Below are 23,114 nucleotides of genomic sequence, written 5' to 3'. Positions count from 1 at the left end.
TTACTTTGTGTGCTGGAGATTATGTGTCTCACACTGGCAGTGTGGGTTCGAGTCCCGGACGGGACTCAACCCAAAAAGTACGAGAATCTGTACTTTACTGAGAAAGTGTTATCCCAAATATAACATTTGTTACAACTAATTGCTTGTTTTAAAATTTGGTGTGATACCTTTATCAACAAAGTTTATGGAAGACTCTTGCCAGGAGGTTAAAGTACTGTAAAAGTATAGCCCCCTTGTGCGACACGTCATTCCTAACATAATCGATGTAACTATTATCAACCAGTGTTTTAAGCCAATTCATTGCTGAGCATTTGTTATTGGCTATTATTGTGCAAATGCACCAGTTGGAAATTGATGACGTAAATCCTTTTGGGTTATCATGCAGGAAGCTGAGACACCGTAAGTCCCCAGCAGGGTAGGCTGGCTTTGGTTGCTGGTGGCTTATAGCCCGCAAACAGTTGTGAATAACATCGTTATGATAGTATATGTTTGACACATTTGTTTTTAAATATATACTGAGTCAAATTAATAACTTCACATTTTTAAAAGTAATCCTATATATGATATACAACGGACAAATGTATCAAAGAAGGTAATTTTTAATCATTAAAGTCAAACGAAGGATTTTAATTAACTGTGGTAACCATAATTTGTTCCAAGCACCTACGGTATTCGGTAAAAACATCAACAGTATAAATCATAAGTCCCAAGTACGAGAATCTGATGGCACACAAGTTCAGTAGCGTGTAAGGCCACCATGTGCGTTGACAACTGCCACACAACGCCTCCGCATGGACCTTGTGATGCTTGTGAACACATGATTGGGAAGACGACGCCATTGTTGCTGCAAAATAGTGCAAAGATCTTGCAAATTCTGTGGTTGGTTCTGGAGAGTGCGCAGACTTCTGCCAAGAGCATCCCAGACGTGTTCGATGGGATTGAGGTCGGGAGACCTTGACGGCCAGTCCATGACGTTGACTCCCGCATTCTGAAGGAAATTCCTTGTCCAAATTGCTGTGTGGGGTCTGGCATTGTCGCGTTGGAAGATCAAACCGGGTCCATGTGCTGCCATAAAAGGCAGAAGTTCTGGTGCCAGTACCTGGTCGCGGTAAGCAGCAGCGTTGAGGTTGCCACGGATGTCAAGAAGCCTGGAACGTGCATTGCCACAGAAAGCACCCCACACCATGACACTTCCGCCTCGAAATCTGTCAACTTCTTGTACACAACACTGGGCGTAACGTTCATGACGGCGCCTCCACAACCTCGCTCTACCATCAGCAAATCGAAGATTAAATCGGGATTCATCACTAAAGACGACTTGATTCCAATTCCTCCGAGTCCATCGTAAGTGTCGCTGTGCCCACAATTGACGTTAACGTCTGTGTAATTGAGTCAGAATGGGCCCGCAGTATGGCCGTCGTGCTTGAAGGTGAGCAGTTCTCAGCCGGTTTCGAACAGTTTGCGCACTCAGTCTACCCCTAAACAGTTCATTTCTGGTTGATGTAGCCGTCAAAAATCGGTTACGGAGGTGACGTAAGACAATCTGACGACCCTCTGCATGTTACGTCACACGTGGTCGACCTGGCCGAGGCGTCTGTAAATCATAAACAGTCCGTCGACTACAACCCATCGTCCCTGCGACTTCAGCTACGGACGTTGCCGTCTGCAACATGCCGAAGGCACGTTCACGTTGCACATTTGAAAGGCGTGGCATGACAAATGGCCGTAAAGATTTTTGTTTTCTTGTGTTTTTCTTTTTTTGTTAATGACTGCTAACAAGTATGGCTGAAAACACGTTCGGTATTATGGCCACGTGACCAGTTGCACGTGAAAAACCACTTTTGCCACTATAGTGCTGTGCACATGATTTTGATCGATTCACCTGCACAAAAGCGGGTGTTATCTGAAGACAATACGTGGCCATTACTGTTTAAATACACAATAAGGGCCCACAATGATAACTTGTCAAAATGTTAAAATTTTAGGATTGTGAAGTTTTTAATTTGGTTCAGTATAACTTTGAATTCATGACTCAATTGTTTATGTATCATCTTGTTCTCAACGCTATATGGCTGAAATAATGCTCACTCCTTATTTTGTTAGGGATGTAATACAACAGTGACCGATTGATGTTTGGCGAAGTACCCGAAGTCGGATTATGTGAGCTTGGGTTATCGTCACATCTCTTTCAGATTAAAGGAGAATATGCAAGTTTATTTTTTTCATTTATTTTCAGTATTAGTTTTATGTAGTAAAAACATATGACTTTTTAAAGGTGAAATGTCTGGACAAGTAGTTGATGCACCGTGCCATTGTCTTTACTGTTTATTTACTATTGCGTCTTTTTTTTTAACATTACGCAAACTGAAGGATGTCAATTTATATCGAAGAAGTTTCAAAGGAACCATGATGACCATAAACGATTTGCTACTGACGGTTGTCTCCATGGCACACAACAGACCTCAATCTCCTCATCTCATGACTTAGATGTTTTCGGGACCAATGTGATTGACAGGGCATGAGAAAATACCACACATATCCCCAGTATCTATGATGATGAGCTCGCAGTGCTAAGAGCGAATGCTGACAATCAGAAGACATGTCCCAGCATATCCCTGGGTTTGTACCAGAATTTGTTTGTGTAGATATGTAATATGTAATTAGTGGTATTGGATTATAGGTTAGTGTGTAGTTTAGTTGGTAGTTTTACTGTTTAGTCTTAGTATTAGTATTAGTAGTGCAGTGTTATCAGGTAATTAGATGTAAGTGGGAATTATGTAATTGTGTTTTCTCTTTTTAATAAACTATTTTCTTTAACTTTTTGGGGGGGTTCTGTCATTTCTGCTTCCACTATTACGTATCGTGTGACAAACATAAAGTGCACGATTCTGCCCTTTTTGGGGCTTCAAACCTCCGGACTATCAGTGCTGAGCAACTGTACATGACATTTCCACAATTGGCTCGTGTCCGTACTGCATTTCCTGGATAGAACAATGTCAATGTCCTACCGTGGTTGGCATGTTCACCAGATTAAGTTCTATTTATAATCATTGGGATGATTTTGGTCGCCGTGCATACTGACGTCCACTAAATCGCCAGCAATTGCAACAGACTCTTGTAGACGAAACACCCTAATCAGAATCATGGACTGAGCTATTGAGTCGGTCAGACGACATATATAAGCATTAGAGGTCACAAACAGTTCTTGTCCCATGTGATTTCTTCGTCACAGTGTGCATCACATTTTGCTGGTTTTGCATATGGACTGTTGTTGTTACACATGAGTCTAACCCATTGTTCTGTAACATGGCGTGACATGGTCCGATACTCTCTGTGTGTTTCTTTCTTGCCCAATGTGCGTCACTTATGTGTACATGTACTTGACAGGACCCCCGCAGTGAAGTGCAAGGGAGTATCCTTCAGACGTTATACTGTATTCCGGTGAACTGAGCCAAGTGATGGTACAATCAGCGAGAAATACTTTAATATAGTAATATTTTCTTTACACATAGGTATATGTGCGAGGTGGCAATGCATGGAATTACCACAACACTATGAATTCATGACACTTTTTACAGACTACAATTTCATTTATGTTTAAAAAGACGCTTCAGAGATCTTTTTAGTTTGCTCCTTCATCAGTTGAGTCATGTTCAGCATGTGGGAGTAGGGTAATAGTGTCACAACGTAACCGCCAATGAGTTCATTTGTAGGTAATGATTGGCTATCCCTGGGAAGGTAGAGCACGGCCCCTCTTAATGGCTGACTTGTGTCTCTTGCTGTCTGTCGTTTCTTGAAGTGTCCTCTAGCTTTTGCCAGTGATTAAAGTTGGTTTGGAAAATTCGTTCTTGCCAGGAAACATGGTGATCAGGATTGTTGTTGAGGGGTTCCGAGAGGACAGATTTCATATCAGATTTGACAAAATAGGTCTTGTTTTCTTTTAATCTGGTGGATATCGACCTGAAAGTGTCTCCGATGTTTTTGTCACTACGGTTACATATGATTTCTGAAGAACTCTTCAGACATCAACACGAAGCTGAGGCAGTATGCGACATCAGCATTATCCAGAAAAATACCAGGACCAACAACCACTTTACTAGTATTTATAAGTTACTTCCCAATAGCTTACGCTTGAAGTCACATATCCAACCATTTAAGGCGACTTAACGGCTCCGATATTTAGGCTCAGTGACTTAGTAACTTAGTGATTCATAATATCATTTCTCCACATCAATATCAATCACTGGAAAAACTGGAAACTTCAAGAAACCGTAGACATTCCTTCTTCCATCTTATAAATGTATATCCTTTTAAACGCTAGTATTCAATGTATACAACATTTAACCAAGAACAGAGTTATGGCAGTAAGAAAATCAAACCAAAAATAGTTAATTGTCAAAACAAAGAAAAAATACTCACCGTTATTTTCTGTTCACAGAAACAATTATTTTTCCGCCTAGAGAGCAATTCCTTTTCTCCCCTTCTGGTTAAAACATTCACATATGCAAACTCCAATAAGGCTGAAAATACAAACACAAGACAGGTGACAGTCCATACATCAATGGCCTTGATGTATGACACCTTGGGGAGACTGGCTTGAACATTTGAACCATGTGTGTTAAGGGTGAGTACCGTTAGGACGCCGAGTGAGACGCGAGCAGGTATGGACTCGAGATCAAGCCAAAAGGATACCCAAGAGAGGACAACGATGAGGATACTTGGAACGTACACCTGGATGATGTAGTAACGTATGTCTCTCTTCAGCGTGAAAAATGCTTTGATACACGCAAAAGACGCTGCAAGATAAAAAGCAAGTATATTACATTCAGACAGTGCACTCTTCTCGACAATTCCATAGTAAATATGTCCTCAGCATCCAAAGTCCAATTAATCTATTAATTAGATCAAGCTAATCGTAGCTGTTGAAACTTTTGAGCTATTTGCAAGAGACCATTTACGGATTATATTTACGCCTAATTTCAGTATTACATTGTAAGTGTAATTTACCATCGACAATATGTATGTTTTTACCAAGACAAGGGAATATAAATCATCCACAAAACCTCGTTCCATACAAATTATTCCATGGAAGGACAAACTATCAAGCTCAAATATGACAAAATATTTGACGATTTAAAGGTAACCAAATCTAAAATATGCAAATTACCATACGTTAAAGCCCAAACGTTAACATCAAGATATCTAAGCATATATACATTGGGAAGGGTTCTCCGCAGGATCAAAAGCCATTGGATGCAAACGGTATTTGAGCCACATGTCTTATTTATATGAACAAGAAAGAGAGAGGTCATTACGCAAGTGTGATTTGGGATGGTTAATATCCTGTGCTGTGTAGTAACTTTATATTTGGCGATCCATGGCGAACAATATTATTGTTCCAAAACACACAAGCCTGGTAACTTTTATCAATGTCAATGTTGCATTCTAAATATGTATGTTCCTTTCCCACAAACGGTTTCTAATTATTCAAAAATGTGCGCATTAATATATTATGTCAAATTTCAATATGTAGGAATTTGAAACAACTTTTAATAAATCAAGGTATTCAATCTTGTAAAAAGATATGTGCGGTAGAGTGAGTTATTATTTAACGTCACATCGGCAATATTTCAGTCATATCGAGACGTGAATTCAGACTTTATAGTGAGTGAGTGAGTTAAAATTGAACGTCGCATCAGCATTATGTCAGACATATAGCGACGAGACCTAGTTCACATATTGACAGTGAGTGAGTGAGTGTGGTTTTACGCCGCTTTTAGCAATATTCCAGCAATATCACGGCGGGGGACACCAGAAATGGGCTTCACACATTGTACCCATGTCGGTAATCGAACCCGGTTCTTGGGCGTGGCGTGCGAACGCTTTTACCACTAGGCTACCCGACCGCCCACATATTGACAAGTGAGTCATTTGTGCAAAGTAATATTTAAAAACAAATTCCATCAAACACATTTGGGTATAACCATATCAATTATACAGTTTAAAACACGGTCTATAGGCCACCAATAACCAAAGCTAGGCCAGCTCGCAGAGGATCGTGGGGATTTACGGTACCTCAGCTTCCAGCAGGCTTTACGTCATCACTTTAGCTATTGGTGGTTGTGCACAATATTAGCCAATATTAAAATATATTCAAGAATGAGTTGGCTTAAACACACTTGTAGATGTTAGTTACATCAATGATGATAGGCATTACTTCTCACACGGGGGGACAAGTATTCTACGGTTCTTTTACCTCAATAATGTCAGTTGATAATAGCACCACACAAAATATAAAAACAAGCAATTTATTATTCAAATACATATTTTATTTATTTTTTATACAGACCATTTTTTTTCAAGTAACTTAAATTGAGATGTCTGCTTACACTGAAAAGAGATATTTGACATGAATCCCTTGCAATTGCAGAGTCCGGTTTGTCAAGAGCTGCTTTAGCAGCAGCATCGGCTTTTAAGGTACCTGTTATGCCTACATGACTTGGTAACCAGCAAGAGACGATGTCATATTGGCCAGTAGAAAGATCAGTGAAGGATTTGAGGAGACACTTTTAAGTGGCTGAAGGCATGACAATGAATCTGAAAAGATGATGTTTTAGAAATGTTTTTTGGTTTAATATAGGTTAAAGCTGTTAATATATCTTTGGCAACTTTGTCACCACCCTTGGACTCGTCTGTAAAAATGGATCTGTGAGAATTATATTTTGTTCACTATTGGTGGTGTGCTTGTTGATAAACCGAATGATTTGTTTCGGAATTTTTGAGTTTGGTTAGAGTTAGGTCTACTTCTGGCTTCACCATCTGCCAGGGAGGAGAAGACAAAGTAGGTAAGACAGAAGACGGTAAGATGATGTAATATGTATATCTATTTTAGCTACAGTAATGTGTGGTTGAATTCTGATTCCAAGTGGTTGAACCAGGTTTGACAGAGTTTGAAAAAGTTTTTCATATTGACGGTGGAAAGCAATTTCATGCTGGATTTGTTTTATTTAAAAGCAATTTAGTAAATGTATTGCAGTGAAAGTTTCATGTTCGAGTGAGTGAGTGAGTGAGTGAAATTTCAGCCATATCGTGACGAAACAGTTATAATAGTTATATTTTGATTTAATTTAAAAGCTGTCAACGATGGACAGTAAGATAACTAGAGTATCACAGTTTCGATTTTAAAACTAGTTGAGAACAGTTAAAAGAATACATTTTCAATCAATAATACAATATAAAAATGGGCTATAGATCACCAGCAACCAAAGTTAGGCCACCTCACTAGGGACCGTGGGGACTTACATTACTTTTGCTACCTGCTACCTCCCTAGCAGGATTTACACCAACACTTCAGCTGCTGGTGATGGGATGCAATTAAGCCAACAGTTAAAATAAACATATATACTACGTTGAAACCGATGTAAGAATAAATGTACTTTGAATGATGTGGTCTTACATATCCTCTCATGGGGACAATAATTTTACGCTACTTCAACCCCCTTTGAGGATATAGCCACTAACAATCTAAGTTACATATTATACATTACAAATATAAAAATTAGCTATTTACACAATTCAAAATTTATCAATAAGTTCAATTTCTTTTAAAAAGCCAATAAGAAAATGAGAATTGATTCTATTAAAAAGATCCGTCATTGATGATTTGAAATATTTATCCCTTGTGATGGAAAAATCAACACAGTCATCATGTTCGAGTGAAGGTTCATCAGCCTCAACATACAAACTCACCACGCGAGAGGTCATAAAGTTCCAATATAGAGCTTTGGGTCTTGGTGGTGGATTGTGTCTATTTTTTCTAAATTGCTTTTGCAAGCTCCACCATGGACAATGGTCGAGGGTTGTCTTATCCCTTCCCAACTAGGAACCTTTAACAAGTCGAGAGCCTTCAGGCACTTTGCCTTTAGATATTTGATGTGTGGTAAGAATGTGAGATGACGGTCAAATATGAGGCCCAGGAATTTGGCCTCCTCTACTACCTTGATAGAAGTCCCATCTAAAAATAAATTTGGATCCATGTGAGGTTTATATTTACGACAAAAGTGAATACAGTTTGTTTTTTGATTAAGAAAATTTGAAGCCATTTTCGTTGGCCAATTTTTTAATTTTGTTAAGACAGAGCTGTAGCTGTCTTTCTATTGTATTCATATTATTTCGACGACAAGAAATGTTAAAATCGTCCACCAAAAGTGAACCATCAACGTTATTATTTAATACTTTAGTGACACTATTAATTTTGATGCTGAAAAGTGTGACTGATAATACTGTGCCTTAAGGGACGCCCTGACCTTGGTCGAAATGATCAGACAAGGTAGAGCCTATTGGCCAATTTTTAAATTTTGTTAAAACAGAGCTGTAGCTGTCTTTCTATTGTATTCATATTGTTACCGACCCGTGAAGACCTGGGGTAGAAAAGGTCTTCAGCAGTCCATACTTGCCGTAAAAGGAGACTATGCTTGTCGTAAGAGGCGACTAACGGGATCGGGGTGTCAGGCTCGCTGCATGTCATCGTTTCCCATTGCTCATGATATCAATCACTGGATTGTCTGGTCAAGACTCGATTATTTACAGACCGCCGTCATATTGCTGAGTGCGGCGTTAAACAACAAACAAACAAACTTATATCATATTCTTACCACGACAAGAAATTTGAAATCGTCCAAAAAGTGAACCATCACCGCAATTGTTTTATACATTAGTAAGACTATTAATATGGATGCAGAAATGTGCGACTTATAGTATGCTGCTTTGAGTGACACCCTGATCTTGAGCAAAATGATCAGACAAGGTACAGCCCACTCCTACTTGAAATTGTCTGTTGTTTAAACAATCAGATATGACCTGAGGTAATCTGCCCCGAAATCCGAATTCAGGCAAATCTTTTAAAATGCCATGTTTCCACGTTGTGTCATATGCCTTCTCGCGGCCGAAAAGATTGATACAGTATGTTGTTTGTTGACACTTGAATTTTTTATAAATGATTCTGAAAGCACCAAATGATCAATGGTACTTCTGTTTTTTCGGAAACCGCGCTGGATGTCACTCAGGAGGTTATTGCTCTCCATGTACCAGACTAATCGATTGTTGACCATGCGCTCCATGTTTTTTTCAAATACAGCTAGTTAATGATATTGGTCGGTAATTGAATGGATCTGTATTGTACCGTCCAGGCTTTGGCATAGGTATCGTAATAGCATTGCTCCTCGAAGGAGGGACATTTCCGGTTGTCCATATTTCAACAAATATATCAAGTAATGTTTCTAAATATGAATCGGGCAAGTGTTTCAGGAGCTGATAGTGAATGTTGTCGGCTCCTGCTGCAGTGTCATGAGCTTGCACTAGGGCAGTTTGTAACTCATGGAGTGAAAATGTTTCATTATAGTCCTCACCATTACCACAGTAAAAATGTACTTGTTTCTTTTCCTGCTGTTTTTGAAACCTCTGAAATTGAGGATTATAGTTTGAAAATGAGGAATGAGTTGCCAAGGTTTGACCAAGCTTGTGAGCATTGGCAGATTTAGTTGTTAATAGTGTCTTACCATCTTTGAGATGGTAAACTCCAAATATGGATTATTTGCACTTAATCTTTTGAAGCATGTACCATGGCTTGAAAATGTGTGTGCGGGAGTTAATTTTCGATACATAGTTCCTCCAGGATTGCCGTTTATTTTGTTTAACGGTACGTCTCAATGTGTAGACTATGGGATGTCGACGGAAATATTTCTCAGCTTTCTTCCAATTTTCCTAGCTTATAGTTTTAGGAATAAAGTTTAAGCTTTACATTTCAAGAAGTTGTATATATCTCCATTAATTGTAGCACAAAATTTATATGCTTGGGTTAAGAGTCCAAGCGGTCAGACCTTTTTTAGTCAGGTCAGACAGGTTAGTCTATTCCCGTCCCTTTGTCACAAACTCTCTAGCTTGTGAATACAATAGCGTTCAGCTCCCTTACTGATTACTATTTATCTAGCGTCAGCTAACATTTGCACACTTTTTATTTACTCTGCTTATAACTTTGCACAGACAAGGCATAGACTACATGTAGCTCAGGAATGTCATAATCCAATACCAAAGATGTGGGTTTATAGACACATCCCGGTGTCACCCACAGGGGTGATTTATTGAGGGATTGATATCAAAATCACGGAATAAATGTCACCTCAACACACAACCGCAGCTTGTCATTTTTCGTAATGAACTACCAATGCAACATATACTGAGTCAAATTAAAAACTTCACATTTTTTAAAGTAATCCTATATATGATATACAACGGACAAATGTATCAGAGAAGGTAATTGTTAATCATTAATGTCAAAAGAAGGATTTTAATTAACGGTGGTAACCATAATTTGTTCCAAGCACCTACGGCATTCGGTAATAACATCAACAGTTTAAATCATAAGTCCCAAGCACGAGAATCTGATGGCACACAAGTTCAGTAGCGTGTATGGCCACCATGTGCGTTGACAACTGCCACACAACGCCTCCGCATGGACCTTGTGATGCTTGTGAACACACGATTGGGAAGACGAAGACCATTGTTGCTGCAAAATGGTGCCAGGATCTTGCAAATTCTGTGGTTGGTTCTGGAGAATGCGCAGACTTCTGCCAAGAGCATCCCAGACGTGTTCGATGGGATTGAGGTAGGGAGACCTTGACGGCCAGTCCATGACGTTGACTCCCGCATTCTGAAGGAAATTCCTTCCTTCCAAATTGCTGTGTGGGGTCTGGCATTGTCGTGTTAGAAGATCAAACCGGGTCCATGTGCTGCCATAAAAGGCAGAAGTTCTGGTGCCAGTACCTGGTCGCGGTAAGCAGCAGCGTTGAGGTTGCCACGGATGACAAGAAGCCTGGAACGTGCATTGCCACAGAAAGCACCCCACACCATGACACTTCCGCCTCGAAATCTGTCAACTTCCTGTACACAACACTGGGCGTAACGTTCATGACGGCGCCTCCACACCCTCGCCCTACCATCAGCAAGTCGAAGGATAAATCGGGAATCATCACTGAAGACGACTTGATTCCAATTCCTCTGAGTCCATCGTAAGTGTCGCTGTGCCCACAATTGACGTTGACGTCTGTGTAATTGATTCAGAATCGGCCCGCAGTATGGCCGTCGTGCTTGAAGGTGAGCAGTTCTCAGCCGGTTTCGAACAGTTTGCGCACTCAGTCTACCCCTAAACAGTTCATTTCTGGTTGATGTAGCCGTCAAAAATCGGTTACGGGGATGACGTAAGACAATCTGACGATCCTCTGCATGTGACTTCACACGTGGTCGACCTGGCCGATGGCGATCAGCGGTGGTACCCGTTTGCTGTAGACGCGTCTGTAAATCATAAACAGTCCGTCGACTACAACCAATCGTCCTTGCGACTTAAGCTACGGACGTTCCCGTCTGCAACATGCCGATGGCACGTTCACGTTGCACATTTGAAAGTCGTGGCATGACAAATGGCCGTAAAGACTTCTTTTTTTGTTAATGACTGCTAACAAGTATGGCTGAAAACACGTGCGGTATTATGGCCATGTGACCAGTTGCACGTGAAAAACCACTTTTGCCACCATAGTGCTGTGCACATGATTTTGATCGATTCACCTGCACAAAAACGGGTGTTATCTGAAGACAATACGTGGCCATTACTGTTTAAATACACAATGATAACTGGTCAAAATGTTAAAATATTAGGATTGTGAAGTTTTTAGTTTGGTTCAGTATATATGAGGGTTAACAGAGGACTGAGGAATGCTTTCGTCTTGTACATATTGTAAATATTGTACAGGATCAGGAACATTCCTGAAACGGTCAGGTTTTAGTATTTCTGTACATTATGTTTGGAATAAAGACAAGTTGGCCTTTGTAAAGTTCCACTTGTTAAAGGTGGTTCGTCAGACGGATTGATAGTTGTAAATATTGTTGGATAATGGTCACTTACACAAAGGTTATCATGGACCGACCATTCGAATTCATATATATAACATTTGAATTCTGTCAGTGAAAGATCAAGGGCAGAGTATGTGGCAGTTGCAGGATGCAGATAGGTGTTATTACCATCATGGAAAATACATTAATCATTGTTTGAGATAACATCTTCAAGGACTTTTCCCTTATTATTTGTATCAGTCCTCCCCCTTAGGGGATTATGACCGTTTTAAATCGTCCATGATGATACAGGGCTTCGGGAGCTGATCGTACAAAAGTCTAAAGATCTGATTGACGGATAGTTGAGGAAGGTGGAAGATACAGTGAATATAATGTAGATACTATGTTCAAAGTAACACGGACATCAACAGCTTGTGGATTAGTGTTGAGTGGAACAGGGCCATGGAATTATGCCCTGCTTCACGAGGACAGAAGAACCTTCATTAGTTTTATAACCATGAGGGGAACACGAGGTTAAGAACTGTACTGACGGATATCAAATAGATCAGTGTGTTTTAGGTATGTTTCTTGAAGACAAAAAGCTGACGGTTGAAAATCTTGGATTTAAAGTTGTATTCCATTAAAATTCTTAAGACCTCTGCAATTCCATTGTATTATGTTTTGTGGATTGATAGTGGTGCTTCTACAGGTGAAATGTCACGCGAACGTGAGGAAGACATTGTTTTCTTACACACCTGTGGTTGATAAACCCATTTGAGATAACTGGTATCAAACATACATTATGTATGGGATCGAATTCCAGGCCAGTGATTGGCTACTCCATGATGATGACATGACGTCAGATTATGACGGACTACTTTCCTGATTGTCATTGATAAGTTGCTCGTGCTTGAGTCGAATGTTCACCTACGTCTGTGTTGAACGTTATGGATTTTTAGAGTGTAAACCCCCTTGATGCCACATCGAATTAAAATTTTAAAAACAACTATGATACACTTCACTGTTTTGAATTCTGTGGGCAATTCCCTCTTCTATGATATCATTCACTGTCATTTTAGGCAGAGCAAGATTACTGAAAGTGACCCATGAGAGAGAGAGAGAGAGAGAGAGAGAGAGAGAGAGAGAGAGAGAGAGAGAGAGAGAGAGAGAGAGAGTCTTTATTTCCTCCAGAAGTTAATCCGAAGATTATAACAATTAATCAAACGTATTCACACAAACTCATATTACGTGTACATGTATACAATACAAGACAGTAGCACCAGTGTCATGCCATTCACACAGTACAAAAGGTTAGATCAGATGACATAATCAAGGTTAGGCTTTAGTGTAAGTACATAAGCAGAAATTATCAGTATAACAGATTCCGATGTAACTATATCAATACATTGTGAGAAGTGAGTATCAGCACCAAAGAAAAATGACAACATATCTTCTTCATCTTGTAATTCCAACTGGACATAGGTTTCAACATCGAGCAGATCAATAACAGTTGAAAACAGTTCATTTCTTTCCTGAAGTAGAGATTCACAATGTAATATGATGTGATTATCATAATCAAAGGCATGCTTGTTACACAATAAACGGTCCCTGGAAGTTTTGTTTCGTGATGAAACTCTAACACAAAATTTTAAACTTGACCTCTGTTCTGGGTACAGATATGCTAGTTGCCATAATATATGGTGAGTAAGCTTTGTGTGTATTAGCATAAAGCGTGAAAGACCTGTATTGACAGAAACTTTTCTGCGCCACATATTTTCTTCATATTCATAAATGTTTTTATTTGCCAGATGCTTCGAGTTTCTCTTTGTAGGAAATACACCACAGCTTACAAATGTACAAAGGTTGTTTCGTAGGTTATTCTTGTTAAGATCTGATAATAAATCTCCACATACAGATTTAGGATTAGTTGGATTTGCAATGTATGCACAAAAAAGATGTTTAGCAAAATTGGTACAGGTTAAGTTACATAAGCGGCCAAGCAGCTGAAGTTTACACTTGTCGATATAGCTGATCATCGTCCAAAGCCCAAGATTAGCAACAGTGGATTCTGATGGAGATCTTTTATCGTGTCCTTGTACAGTTCGTGCGAAATAGCGTTGAGTATTTTCAATGACATTAATGTTTTGACCCTTAATATCAAAGAGCAGTAAAAACAGTTTTTAATATAATTCTTAACCAGATTTTACACTGGTAGCTGGAAGTAGCTCAGAACTGTTGAGTCCCACAGATTTTAGCGAATTAATACTTTGTCTTGCTTTAGACAACATTTTTCAATACTTGATTTACATGACAGGTTATATGTTAGTAGTATGCCACCATACATGACAGAGTGCCTTTTGTAGCCCTCGTGGTGAGGTGCTAACAAGAGTTGTGTCGTCTGCAAGCAAAACAGTTGGAATATCTAGACCAAATACACAAATACCACTATTTGCTTGTCTAAGGGCTGTTATAAGGTCATTAATAAAGACTAAAAAGAACCAAGCAGAGAGAACTCTTTCTTGTCCGACACCTTGTCTTACATGGTATATATCTGACTGTTCACCCTGATAAGTAACAAAAGCATGGCTATTTGTATAGCTATGGTGTAATAACTTTCATGTATTTCCTCTGACACCCATTTGGTGTAATTTATAAAAAAAAGGCCGTCCTGCCATATTCTGTCGAAAGCCTTTTCATTGTCTAAGAAAGCAGCATATACTGTAGAATCTCGCTGTGTGTAAAATTGAACACTTTCAATAAGGGTAAAAACGGACATTATTACCCCATTTTCTTTCCTAAAGCCGAACTGGAGCATGTCAGGGAAATCAGGATTTGTCTTTATCATTTTTAGTTCAATGCGCTTAACAATTAGTTTTTCAAACAGCTTTCCAATGCATGAAGTTAAGGTTATACCTCTATAGTTTCGGGGATCCGATTTGTCATTCTTACCCTTGTATATAGGAATGACCATTCCATTCGACCATTCGAATAAAATTTAAAATAAACAACGCACACTGATGCACTTCACTGTTTTGAATTCTGTGGGCAATTCCCTCTTCTATGATATCATTCACTGTCATTTTAGGCAGAGCAAGATTACTGAAAGTGACCCATGTAAATTCAGTATATCTTAAATCTGGCCATTTTTGACACATAACTAAATCACCATTCACGGCGTTATTTACTCATTGTTTAATAAATCTAAATATCGGATATTTACTCGAAGAATTGAAATAGCATATTAGTGATCATGGGTATCTGTTTGTCATTTAATCAATAATGATCATTTTGAAACGTCGCCTAGAATCGTTTAGAATGTTTTGGAAAATACGCAAACACAAACGCCGAGGTGTCTGTTCCGACATATTGGATAGGGTTTACAAAATCACTTTTCAGGTGCCGATTTTTATTAAGAGTTCCGTATAAGATCACGTATATTTCAAAGTCAGCCGCGATACATGCATCCCTGAAATCCTCATACATATAAGAATCAAAAGGCAAATGGTCTTTGTCACCAATACAAATTATCCAGATGAAATCAAACGAAATAAATGAGGTGTGGAAACGAACCCTGTGCTCGGAAAACTGTACTTTTTGAATTGTAAACAAAGCAAAATTCAGATGTTACACTGTGTAGCATTTTGTCATATTAGAGATATCCATTCGTCTGATATGGCATACATTGTCTCACGAGTGTGAGACTATTCATGGGAAGAGTATCGTAGCACAAATAGTGGAATTAAAAATATATACATCACAATGATCAAGTAAATTCAACAGGAATCGTAAAAGTTTTCGTCCTGAGGGACACTTTGACTGACGGAAAGTCACACACAACGACAACGGTAGTTAACTGCATTTCTGACTAATTCTCTGGGTTACATTGGAAAACATAAAACAATAAACCTGCATCGTGCAAAAATAGATCTACATAACAGAGACAAAACTATACTTATTTATTATGGCGAAATATAGATTAATGACAAAATACAAAAAGGGGATATTTAAGATAGTATCACTTTAGGCTTAAATAATACTTTTAAAAGGAAACAAGTATTTAGTTTTTTGAAAAATAAAAAATCCCAGATTAACTGTCAACAAGATGTACATTTCACAGTTGATCAAGAACAAATGATTAAACAGCAATGGGGGTTATAAAGAATGTTCCATTTGTCCTTTTAAAAGCAATGCAAGGGGTACAGCTATGTTTTAATAACAATTCTGAATTCAAGGTTATGCATTCAATTATAAATAAAGATGAAGGTAACTTTGTGGGATTAGATGTTAGTATTGATGATAAAACATATACAATGATTAACTTATATGGACCAAATGGGGACCAAATAATGGGTTGTTAACGTTAGGCGAGTGTGGTAGATACTCTATCCGGTTGCTAAATGTCTTGGATGTGTCAAATATTGGCTGTCTCTTTTAAATATGCAGGAATCCCGCTTACCCCAAAAATGTTACAATATGTTGCGCTTGTACAATGAACAAGGCCACGTAAATTGGGTAACGAAACTTAAAACTGTTATTTTTAGATTAGGATTTGGTGATGTCTGGTTCTTTCAAGCATGTGGTAATAAAACCGTATTTTTAAATGTGTTACGTCAACGGTTAAAAGACAACTTTTCTCAGGTTTGGCATAGTCATTTATCTGAAAGTCCCAAAATGGCTTATGCACAGTTTAAAACATCCATTTTATGTGAGGACTATTTGAGTAGTATTACAGTTAATAAATTCAGAACAACATTTACTCGTTTTCGGCTTAGTTCTCACAATTTACAAATTGATCATGGACGACATTTAATATTCCTCGTGAATTTAGAAAATGTAAAGTTTGTAACTTAAACCATATCGAAAATGAATATCACTTTTTGTTAATTTGTCCAGCTTATAGACATCTTAGGCAAAGTTACATAAAATCTCTAATTTTACATCTTTCCAAATATTCTGAAGTTTAATACACTACTGTCATCGCAAGAGCCTATTATCAATATGAATACAGCAAAGTACTTGTTTTATGCCAATGCTGTAAGAACACAAATACTCCAACATGTATAATGTGCAATTATGTTAAAACTGCTTTTGTTAAAAAACAAAAAAATGAGTATTATATCTTATACTGTTTGTACCTTAATTGTATTTCGTCTGTACAAAAAGGCCCGTGGCCTACAAGTACTGAATAAAGTGAAGAAGACGTGTGAAACCTGCATCGTGCAAAAATAGATCTACATAACAGAGACAAAACTATACTTATTTATTATGGCAAAATATAGATTTATGACAAAATACAAAAAGGGGATATTTAAGATAGTATCACTCAAGGCTCAATAATACTTTTAAAAGGAAACAAGTATTTAGTTTTTTGAAAAATAAAAAATCCCAGATTAACTGTCAACAATTACAGTTCTATTTGTCCTTTTAAAAGCAATGCAAGGGGTACAGCTATTTTTTAATAACAATTCTGAATTCAAGGTTATGCATTCAATTATAGATAAAGATGAAGGTAACTTTGTGGCATTAGATGTTAGTATTGATGATACAATATATACTTATATGGACAAAATTCGGACAAACCAGAATTTATTAAAAAAATAAAGGAACTAGCAGTAGAATTAACAGGAGAAAGAATTATTACATGTGGTAATTGGAATTTAATAATTGATAAGGATAAAGATACTTGTAATTATAAACATATTAACCACATCAAAGCAAGAAAAGAACTTTTGGAGACAATTGATAGTTTAGATATTACAGCCATATCGTGACGAGAAATTATACTTTTTAAGACATATATTTTAACTCAATTAAAACCTGTCATCGATGGACAATAAAATTACTAGATTATCACAGATTAATAAACTGACGTCCAAAAGAAACTTTACAAGAGTTTGAAATCATACATGCATGAAGTAAAGTGTATTGAGAAGATCAATATATCAACATAATCAACACTGAAAATGACAATCATACCGCGACCGAGAATGACGTCAGAGCCCTCCAAAGTTGGTTGTGGTACAAAACTCGAGCTTTCAGAATCATGGACAATAGGCAGAGTACATAAACAATCGCTCACGTTCAATAACAAGTCATTAGTAGCGTGTGTGACCACCAAATGCCTCAATACACGCAAAAACTCTTCGACGCACAGAGGGGCGGTCGGGCAGCCTAGTGGTTAAAGCGTTAGCTCGTCACACCGAAGACCCGGGTTCGATTCCCGACATGGGTACAACGTGTGAAGCCCATTTCTGGTGTACCCCGCCGTGAGTGAGTGAGTTAAAGTTTAACGTCACATCGGCAATATTTCAGCCATATCGTGACGAAACAAAATTTGATATGAACAATATATATTAAACTGTTGAAAATTCTGCTGACAAAGAGCAGTATAATAACTAGAACATCACAGACATTCGTAAAACTAGTTTGAGAACAAGTAAAAATAGATAACTAACTAATAATTTAACCACACATTATAAAAACAGGCTATAGATCGCCACCAACTGAAGGTTGATCACCGCGCTGGGGACCATGGGGACTTACAGTACTTTTGCTACCTGCATGGACCCCAGTCGGATTTACATCATCCCTTCAGTTGTTGGCGATGGCTTACCCCGCCGTGATATAGCTTGAATATTGCTAAAAGCGGCGTAAAACCATACTCACTCACTCACTCGACGCACAGAAAAGTCAGCTGGCTGATGAGGTCACGTGGAATTTGACGCCATTCTTATTGGAGGGCCAAGATCACTTCTTGCCGGTTGGCTGGAGAGTGTGGTCGTTGTCGAACACGACGATCTATCAAGTCCCAGAGGTGTTCTATGGGGGACATGTCGGGAAGGCGTGCAGGCCACGGCAGGACGTTGACGTTGTTGGCTGCGAGGAAGTTAGTGACAATTCTGGCTGTATGGGCTCTAGCGTTGTCATGCTGATAAATGACACCACGTGGCTGCTGTTGGAGAAATGGTAGGACAACTGGACGAAGAATGTTATCCATGGACCGCTGAGCTGTCAAGTTTCCGTCAACGATGACCAGCGGTGTCCTCTCCTGCCCACAGATCCCTCCCCACACCATGACACTCCCTCCACCATATGGTACGACCTCCTGCACGCAACACGCCGCCGTTCGTTCACCCCTTCGGCGGTAAACACGTTGTCTCCCATCAGCCCTAAACATACAGAATCGGCTTTCGTCAGTGAAGACAATCCTCTGCCAGTCACGTCGTTGCCAACGTCGTACAGTCCAGGCCCATCTCAATCGCAGACGACGATGTTGCGCTGTCAATAGCTGTCCTCTGTCACAGCAAAAAAAATGCAGTTTCCGGTATCCGGATACCTGCCGGATACCACCGGACACTTACCCAAAACGCGTCCGGGTATCCGGTGGCAGATACCTTGCCGGATACCAGATCTGTGGTATCCGGCATGGACACCTCACCGGAAAGTATATCACCTGGAATCCGGGTATCCGGCACCGGATACCTCACCGGATACCTCAATCTGGGTGTCCAGGGATCCGGCACCGGATACCTCATTCTGAGTTTCCAAAAACATGTCACAATTTGGGGGGTGCATTTTGTTCAATTAAGTGTGAAACACCTAAAAATATATTGGAAACTAACCATGAAAATTGAACATTGCTGAAGGTATCCGGCAGGTATCCGGCAGGTATCCGGAAGCAATTTTTCGAGATGTCTTTCTCCTAGTAAATAATGTTAGCCTGGGCATAGCAGATAGCTGTAGTAATATTCTGTGCTATTTTAGTTGTAAATATCCCCTTGAAGTTGAGATCTATGGGCATGTACTTTTGGTGAAAACATTTTTCAAGTTCATATATATTTCAATTTAGATGTTCAGCGTATTAAATGAAAAGCATTCAGTCCTGGTATGATGGTATCCTTACATATCATCTTCATATTCCCAGTTTGTTTTAGCCTAGTGGTTGAAGCATTCGATTCACCACATGGGTACATTGCTTGGTGTCACCCATCATAATATTGTTTGAATTTTGCTCATAAAGTGGCATAACACCATACTCACTCTGACAAAAAAATGAAAGTCATTGGCTATGTGCTCACTTGGGCCTTTGTTCCTGGTGAGATTAAAAGTTTATTTTGGAACTGTATCAATACTTGTTACATCTTGACAGACGAGTTTCATTGAAGTTCGAAACAGAATATCATTAACCCAAATGGGTGCATAAGACTAATGGCATCCACAGAAAACACCCAATAAAGTACTGGTACATAAAAATATCAATGTAACTTTTCTACTGACATGGAACTAAAAACTTCGTTCAGTGAACTGTATTAATTGTAGGAAAACATTCAGGGCATTAGTATATTTGATATATGTTAGCACCTATGTTATGAATGATCAATATCATATTTCTTTAAAGAAGCAAAACAAAAAAATTGTTAAGATAAAAAATCATATTTATTGATTTTATGACATTTCATTGGTTCAGTAACCAGAGGTGTTTGCAAGAACATTCAAAAACAGAAACAGATGCTTCAATGCCATTTTCTAAATAAACAAATTAGTCAAATCTCAGAAGAATTTCAAGGTAGAAGAATATCTAAAGTCAATTATGTTTGTGCAGTAAACCACAAAAGTCATTCAGATTTGTATAGTCAGCGTCAGTGTACACCACATAAACAGTCTCACTGCTGTGGTATTGATTCCTTTAGACTTGATTAATGTCGTAATAAAACAACCTACAGAATCACACTGATGTGGCATTATTCATTCAGAATCATCACTTTCTGAGGTGAACCTGTTAGTTGTTCTGGGGAGGATTATTCATCATCCGGAGAGTCCTTTGTATGACTTGTCTGATCTGGTGTCATTGTGAAATCCAGGTGCCTGAAACAATATATAACATCTTTAAAAGCTTGTTATTAAAAATATAAGAAACACACATATATTGACAAAGGGTAAAAATTTGATTTCTCAATGAGTAAGGTAATGACAATTTATCAAGCAACTGTTAACCAAACCATGTTAACCAATGTAAAAAAGCCATAGCAAACAGTAAATTGTACAGAAAATACAAAATTGTAATTGATCTTCTGAAAACAATTCCTGTAGTGCCATAAGGCAGGCTCACCTGAATTTTTCTCAAATGTTTGCATTACATCAAAACATAAGGAAAGGTAAACAAGGCAATGCAAATTGCATAAAATAGGTTCTTATACATAAAAACAGAACTAAAGTATTTGACGTAATAAGCGCCTCGCTCTAATAAGCGCCCATGGGAATATTTGCTAATATATTGGCTAGTGAACAATCCCAATTAGGACCCTTTCCAATTAATCAATGTATACAAGACTTATTTATTTGCGTATAATACACACTTGTGTGTGATATGCATTATCATATTTTTATCATTTATCCTATCTTTAATTCAGATTAACAATAACGGCAAAAACTGCCAAATATATTGGTCAAGTGTAATCATAATTTAAGTAGTTCTATTTGGTTTTGGAACTTTTCAAGGGTAATTGTAAATCATTTGATTGTTATAAAGTTACACAGTATTGCATCTATCGTCTGTTTCTAAATACAGTGGAACCTATCTTTGACTTGTGTGACAAATTGAATCATACCCCAAGTTCATTATGCATTGTTATGCATCTGCACAGAGTGGTCAAAGTCCTTGTCACACACATAGTTTGCTACAAGGCAGAATCCAATAAGTACAGTTGAGACATCAGGCTGTATCCAGACAAACTGTCTGATAACCTCAAGTATGGTCTTGGTCGCATCAAGGGATGTAGCTAATCCTAAATAAACATTAAACAAGTGACATAATCTCTTCTACAGAACACTTGATCAAAGCCTGCCCCACCTTTGATGTTTATCATCTCGTTACGCTCACAACAGCTCATTAGCAAGATGAGCTCAATGTCAACTCATGGTGGATTAGGGATTAACAGGGCAATAAGTGTCAGGTGGGTATTATCACTTGCAATTGTCTGTTAATTACTTAATTGAGTAGTGACGGCTTAATTAGTTTCCAACCACACTGACTGTTATGTTACTTATCAAGTCAGTTTACTGGTAACATGTGTCTGTGGACCAAGGAAATGTATCATGCCAGATACTTAAAAAGTTCTACTCATAAGTAATAAAATAATGACAGTTTTGATATGCAATTCTCCCTACAAAGACATTTAACATTTGATATACATAAACTGTCTGTTGAAGCTATGATGATGCTAATATACAAGTCGCACTAAACAACCTATTCATATACTGGTACCTAGCCAAACAAACATAATTTTTTTTATGTGTATGCACATGCTTGTACACATATACCTCTACTGGCATATCACACATACAAACAATCATTAGATGGATGTAATCGTTCAAAAATATTTTACATACAAAAACAAGTGAACAGATTCTGTAATTGCATGGTTAATATTGGGAGATGTTTTAGCATTTCCATTTTCACAGAATCGAAGGCATATCCTTTCATGACTCAGATCAGCTTGTAGTGATTTAAATTAACATAAAACTGATTCATGTCAAATGACCTATCCCGCATGTGTGGGACCTGTTATAAAAATACCATTCATTACTTATTTGTGTGTCCAAATTATGCTATTATTAGAAATAATAGGTATTATTATACAGCATGGATATGATATAAGAAAGCTTTATATGGAATTGTTGAAAATTATGTACAGGAAAACATTGAAATAAATCAATCAATACGTGCATTTATCTCAGAATCTGGTAGATTTAATCAATATGGACTTCTCCTTCATTATCTACTTATAATCAGATGATTACATTATTGCTCAACTGATAGTTTGCAATAGTATAGAATTAGTATTTTATTAATACTTATTTTGTATTTCAGCATCATTTAGATATGCCATCGGCTTGTTTGCAAATCCAGTTCACTATAAAAAAAATATATGTTTAAAACACATGTAGTAGAACATATTGCAATAGTTAAGACCCGAAAAGAAGTTATGTGTAGGATCTTCAAAATGGTATCCACAAGAGCAGGTTGTAGAATCATGTTGGTGTTTGTTGTTTAACCCTGCACTCAGCCATATTCCAGCTATATGACGGCGGTCTGTAAATAATCAAGTCTGGACCAGTCTATCCAGTGATTGACATCATGAGCATCGATCCACACAATTGGGATACAATGACATGGATCAACCAAGTCAGGGAGCCTGATCACCCGATCCATTAAGTTATCTCTCACAACT

General features: G+C 38.2%; 1 protein-coding gene across 3 annotated transcripts in view; it reads right to left on the bottom strand.

The window, feature by feature from the left end:
- The window catches only part of LOC124151850 (glycine receptor subunit alpha-2-like), a 323,326-nt gene that overhangs the window by 4,996 nt on the left and 295,216 nt on the right, over nt 1-23,114 (bottom strand). For all 3 annotated transcript variants that reach the window (XM_046524516.2, XM_046524514.2, XM_048387298.1), the window contains one exon: nt 4,420-4,796. In XM_046524516.2, coding sequence (XP_046380472.1) covers nt 4,420-4,796 — 377 coding nt within the window. The remainder of the gene's footprint in view (nt 1-4,419; nt 4,797-23,114) is intronic.

The sequence above is a fragment of the Haliotis rufescens genome, unplaced genomic scaffold (genome assembly GCF_023055435.1).
Source record: "Haliotis rufescens isolate VD_foot unplaced genomic scaffold, xgHalRufe1.0.p SCAF_7, whole genome shotgun sequence".
NCBI lineage: Eukaryota > Metazoa > Mollusca > Gastropoda > Lepetellida > Haliotidae > Haliotis > Haliotis rufescens.
Note: the sequence above shows the minus strand (reverse complement) of the source record. Positions and strands in the feature narration are given on the sequence as shown.